Source organism: Streptopelia decaocto, assembly GCF_964273445.1.
Source record: "Streptopelia decaocto genome assembly, chromosome: 3".
In the NCBI taxonomy this organism is placed as follows: domain Eukaryota; kingdom Metazoa; phylum Chordata; class Aves; order Columbiformes; family Columbidae; genus Streptopelia; species Streptopelia decaocto.
In genome coordinates, this window is record NC_138656.1 from 40,467,926 (window position 1) to 40,474,026 (window position 6,101).

The 6,101-nt window shown below is 40.1% G+C and overlaps 1 protein-coding gene across 1 annotated transcript in view; it reads right to left on the reverse strand.

Moving 5' to 3' along the window:
• Positions 1-5,702, reverse strand: part of FMN2 (formin 2) — a gene marked incomplete at both ends in the record, with an annotated part of 134,359 nt that extends 128,657 nt beyond the window's left edge. Inside the window, 1 exon segment of the mRNA XM_082048938.1 lies at positions 3,761-5,702. Coding sequence (XP_081905064.1) covers positions 3,761-5,702 — 1,942 coding nt within the window.
• Positions 5,703-6,101: the final 399 nt, after the last annotated feature.

The window sequence follows — 6,101 nt, forward strand, 5'->3', positions numbered from 1 at the left end:
TAGAGGAGGTTGCACAACCCCACCACCTGATAGAAGAAATATTTGTATTTTTGTTAGCAAAAATCAGTGAAACATTTAACCACAAGTAGTCTCAACAGTTGCATGATAAATAGTCTCCTGAGGATGCCAGCAGATACAAATCCATATTGTGTGCATCATCACATGAATCAGAACAAAAGCACTTGAAGAAGTATTTTAAAAGATCTACTTTATGTCTCAGAAACAAAACTTTCATCCTGTTTTTTTTCAAGTTTTCACATACTTATCTATACTATACTTATCTATAATAAGACCTGGCCTGCAGACACTGCACTGGAACTGCAAGTGGGTGCAGATGACATTAGCACAGCGCAGAAGTGGCCTAAAGTGGCCTTTGTGAGAAGCAGGCCAGCACTTTGTGGAAATCAGAAAGTGGCCGTTAGCACACAAGCAAGGGACTGACTGTTCTGGTTTACGGTAACCAGGACTTTTTGTTTGTCTCCTATTTACAGCTAGAGCAGCATAAATATCAACCTCTGAAGAGAAATGTAAAGATAAATAATCCGTTCGAAAGAGATTCATGCAGCAAGTGTGTTACAGCCAGCCAACAGAGATTAGAAAGGGCACAGGTTTGTCTGGGTTGAATTTAATTACCATCTGGGGCAGCTGATGGGACTCTTACATTCAGTTTATGTAACACACACCCTCTGCTCCTCTGCAATCACTGCACTTCAAATTAATGCCAGGATAAACTCCTTTTTATTAAATCAATATATCAGCTCTTCCATTTCAGTTATGTTAACATTTGGAAACATCAGTTTCATTTTCCCACCAAGATACTCTTGTAATGTTAGCGCAAATCATTCATTGCCATGTACCAAAGCGAGAGAGCTGACCCTATTCATTCAGGTTCAGCTCTTGTCCTCCTGGGACCACTACATAAAACCCATGGCTCCACTGTGCATCAGGTAATCTAGAACTTGTAATTACTGTCACTGCAATTTCAAATACAGCTGTCCTCACCATAAAAGAAATAGATCTGATGCCTGAACTAGAAAATCTCCATAAATTTGTCCACACCACATTCTTAGCCAATGCATCCAATCTGAAATACCATATTTTAATTATTTCTTATTTAAAGAAAAGTTAAAATATGCAAAGTCACTAGCATTCCAGTTGTTGGCTTGCATCTACATTTTACATTAAGACAGTCTTGGTAGAGTTCATATGGATCACTGTGAAAACCAAATGGCACACAGCCAAACCACAACATACTGCAAAAGTAGGCCAGTCATCTGCAGAGAACCTGCTGTCATTAAAATCAATGACTAAATTATTGGGGAATATTTTACTTGATGCTAGTTAGAAATGCAGACCAACACTGCAGTCCCTGCACACCAAGATGGGATTTAATGCTCTAGGCAAGAAGCTGACTCTTTTTAAAAGACAGAAATAAACCACTGCTAAGAATGTTATTTCTAAAATCCTGATTGTAATCCCTGAAGTGATGCATCTGATGCATGCAATTCAATACAACATTTTTCAAAAACAGTATTCAAATTACAAGGAAATTATTTCTGTAACTGTTGCTGTGCAGACTGGTTTAAATAAAGAGGCTTTTCTGCTCTTACAGCAATGACAGACAGTCTGTAGGAATACTAACATTGAGTTTAATTTTCCTTTTTTATGTACATTAGTTGTTATTTTTATATTCTTGATTATTTTCAGCTTGTAAATATATTTTTAAAAATAAGAATGATTAAAAGAGATAAAGTGTTATCACGTCACTTCCAGTTCCCCCATTTCAAGCTTTTCTGCATGAACTAAGAGGTACAATTGTCCTCTGCCTGTAAAGACAGCTGGTATGTACATGCAAATGAGGGTCACTGTAATTTCCATATGAGACAGAACTACTGTTGCATTGGACATTAGTCCCTTCACAATAAGTCTAAAGTGTTGGTCAGAAAGCCCAAAAAAAAAAAAAAATTATTAACGAGTAAGTCAAAACCTCGAGAAGAAATGTGAAAAAGTCTGTGTCCTGGAAAACAGGTATCTAAAAAGTAATTCCATGTTCTTCGAGTTCACCACAAAGTTTATTTTCATCATAGTACCACCAGAAAGAAGAAAGTCTAATTACTGATGGTGCCATTTAAAGCTTTGCTCTCCGAGTTGTTTATAAGCTGTCAGGTGTCAGTTGCACATGATTTTTATATCCTATAAATCTGGAAGTAGTGATCACCTCAAATTGTAAAACTGAAATTAAATCTAAGAAAACAGGTGGAAGGGATTTGAAAATTTTTGCTGTGCAAAAAAGCCACTGATTTTAGTTTCTGTTTCCAGACAGGTTCATTCATCAGTATTACTGTGATGTCAAGCAGAGCAGAATGTGCACAAAGAAAGCAATTATGAATACAAACAATTACAAGTTATGTATTTTTTTAAGCCTACAGTGTAAAACAAGATAGCCTTTTTATGATAAACAGCTGTTGATAGCTCAACTATTTTCTCACATGTGATTTTTAAATCTAGTCATTGTTCCCTTCATAAACCATGCTATTTGTTAAGTTTTCATAGAAGCATGATAAAATTCTCGCTGCATTTTTTGCAAATATGTCCAGTACATATACGGTTACTGTGCTCCTGCATCTAGAACAGACTTCCATTCAAAACAAACCTGATTATAGATTCAACTGATTTAATCTTGTAACAGATACTTGTAGCGCATGTTCTCTGTATTCTCCTAGTTCTACAGTTTTTTTTCAGTGAAAAATAAATTGAATGTATTGCTGAGTTTCCTCTGCATACATACCCGCCTTCTGGCAGAGGCCATCTGTATTTGTGAATACGTTAGCTTTATATATAAACTTCAGATGGGGGGGAGAGAAAGGGGGAAAAAAACCAAACCAAACCAAACACAAAACAAAACAAAAAAAAAACCAAAAAAATCCAAATCACCCAACAACTCAAATTGCAGGAAAATATAACTGTCTATTCACACTGTTTCATTTGTAAACTCTATATTCTTATGCCTTTGTGAGAGGGTGCAAGCTGCCTAGCAGGCAAGGTAAAAGAATGCTTTTCTCAATGAGTCACCCTGCATAGCCTGAGCAGCAGCCTGCCACAGCTACCAAATCGTACTACCCACAGTTTCTCTTCTCCATTTTATGCTGCCTTTTCAATTGATTAACATTTTTTTCTCCTCCTCTTTCACCCTTCTGAAGAGGAAATTGGTTCCTTTCTGTAGGGCTGTCCATCTGTGCCTACATGGCTTTTTCCTTTTTTCACTAAGCAAATCCTCATCATTTTCTCAGTCTAACACCAGGTGCACCTCCCAAATATTTACAGTACATCAGAACAGCACCTAGCACAAGAAAACCCCAAACAAGATCTTAGTTACAGGAAGCTTTGCATCTGAAAGATCTATTTATGCGGAGAGCTGGTCCGCCTACAACAGTGCGGCTCTTAGTTTTTTCAAGAAGAATAATTTAATGCATCCAGCCTTCTCCTAGAGGATTTAAACAAAGGAGAAAAGCAGAAAGAAAAACTTCAAAGAGTTACGCACTTCCTTTACTGGCAATACTGCCAGGCTGACACTGGGTAGAGACACTATGCTTGTTAATGAAATGTGACTAAGATCAGGCCTTTGATTTTGAAACTGCCAGCACAAGTAAAGACAATAGTACGTGCAAAGGACTGAATTCAAGTATTTTAAATAATCTCTGGGGAAAAACAAAACAAAACAAAACAAAACACCACACCAAACTTAATACACGTCACTCACCTGAAAAGACATTGGGAAATGTCTCTGCCGAAGCCTGCACCCCTGAGGACTTCCTTGAATGAGTCAAAGGCACTCTTTCTGTTTGGAATTTCTCTCTAAACCCCTTGTGCTCCAAGTAGCCTGCAGAGCCCACCTTCTGTGTTATCTCACATTTGTGATTAGATACCTCTTCCGTCCAGTCTGCAGAACGACTAAATAAACCTGTCAAACTAGCAGACCTCTGCTTCTTGATTGAGACTTTTTCTTTTTGGTGGAAGTACTCCTGCTTCCTTGTAAAAAGTGGGCTCTGGGATGGGGAGGGAGATGGTGAATGGTTGGGAGAACTCAGTTGCCTAGTTGTGGTTTTGATGTAACAAGGATTAATTAGATAGGGCTTAAAGCATCGGGAACCAAGCATCGGACTGCCTGTTGTCCCTTCAGAGGACAAAATGCCATTTTTCATTTCTGTGGATAAACCATTATGCAGGTCCTCTTGACTGGCTGACAGAGCATGTTTCTCTTCCTGAGTCTCAGCAGCATGATCATGGCCTGCATCTGAAATACCATCCTGTGTTACTGTATCCTGCAAATCAACAGCCTGCACTTCAGCAATTTCAGTCTCAGCATCTGCGACTGAGGTTGGAAAAGGTTGTGTGGAGCTATGTGTCTGAGACCCATTTTCTACCGCAGTTCTATTTAAATCATCTTCTAGTTCCCCAGCTACAGCATCCACTCTAGCAACGAGCTGTTTCTGTTCATCAATCAGTAGGTTATGTTCCTGTGTTTCAAATAAGCCGTTACCAGGAGAGCCTGTGCCATTTACCACTTCTTTCAGTTCACGTTCAGCTGCACAGGAGACGCAAATGCTTTCCGCAATTTCAGATATCGCTGGAAAAGCTGCTTCAGTGTCTGGGCTCCTCTCTTTGTCAGTGGTAGTTACTGAAAGAAACCGTTCAAAATCTAAGGGGGCTGCTTGCGAATTAACCATGTGTCGGCCCATTGTTTTGGTGACAAGGTCCTCAGTTCCAGTGTTAATTGCCCCCTGCTGCTGCTGCTGCAGTCTAATAGCTTGCTGGATATCAGAAAGCAAATCCTCTTGTTCTGTGGCTGAATGGAAACTGTATATATCCGTATCAGAGCCAGAGCTGGTCCTTTGTCCATCCTGTGTCTCTGCAGCAGCTGGGACAGTTTCATTTCTGATTTCAAAATGTTCCACATCTGTGTCTGAGAGACCCCCTTCATCTGCAGAGATGCTTATATCTGGAGTTTTGGCTACAATTGAATGAGTACTGTCCAGCTCTCCAGCCTGCGAGGCCTGGCTTTCCAAAACATCCTCCCGTGAACTACTATTCCCGTCTTTAGCCTTAGACAGATTTTTTCTGATCCTCAGATTTGAAAACACAGAGGCCCTCGATTCCGACTTACCCTTCTTCTTACCGGATTCACTTCCTTTTGCATGCTTCCCCAGTCCCCTCCTGCTTCCCGATACCTTCTTTGTGCCATCTGTATCCTTGGGCCCAGAGGCATCCTCTCCTTCATGCACATCACCTGCATTTTTCTTCAGCTTCCCATCTTGATTCCCCATGATTTTTCTCTGTGCAAGACCTTCTGCAATCAAGTCATGCTCCCGGATTTCATTCCTTCGGCCTGCCGGCAAGATCCCCTCTAGCGATCCAGGTTCGTTTTCAAGCGGTGGTGATGCAAGCGGAGCAAATGCTTGCTGTGCCTCTCTCCCATCTGCTAGAGCTGCCTTTTTGCATAATGTGCTGCTTGCGCTGGGCTCCGCTGGGACATGCTCAGTGCAGCACTGCGAGCTGCAGACAGCTCCTTCCAATGGCTGCTGCTTGCCCAGCTGCCCGCTCTCCAGGCTTCTGCTGCACTCCTGTTTCTGTAGGAAGGATTCCGTGAAAATCCTTTCCTTTATAAAAGTCACCTCTTCTTCCACGGTTTTTATTGCCTGCATTGCAAGCTCGGCTTGTCACCAAATCATTTATAATTTCAGGGCTTCGAGTTCCTTGAGGGGAAAAAAAAGAAGAAAAAGTTACAGCAAGGCACTTTAGTTACTCTGCAGTTGTTCTGCAATTGTTAAAAATGAATAAGCTAATAACCTCAGAAAGAGAAATATTATGATTATTTAATAGTTTATAAGGTGCTTAAGCATATGCTGCTTTGACACATTACACAGTACCTCTGGTGATTTACACATTTACTTTTTAAAGGCCACCAAAACACGATACACAGTTTTAAAAGGAGAGTCACTCTGAAAGTAGATAGAAGAAAGATAATAAAAAATTTGTTCCACAGTTTCAAAGAGTTGCACTTAAAATTTAATGTGTTGTGGTAGTTACACTATAAAAAACTT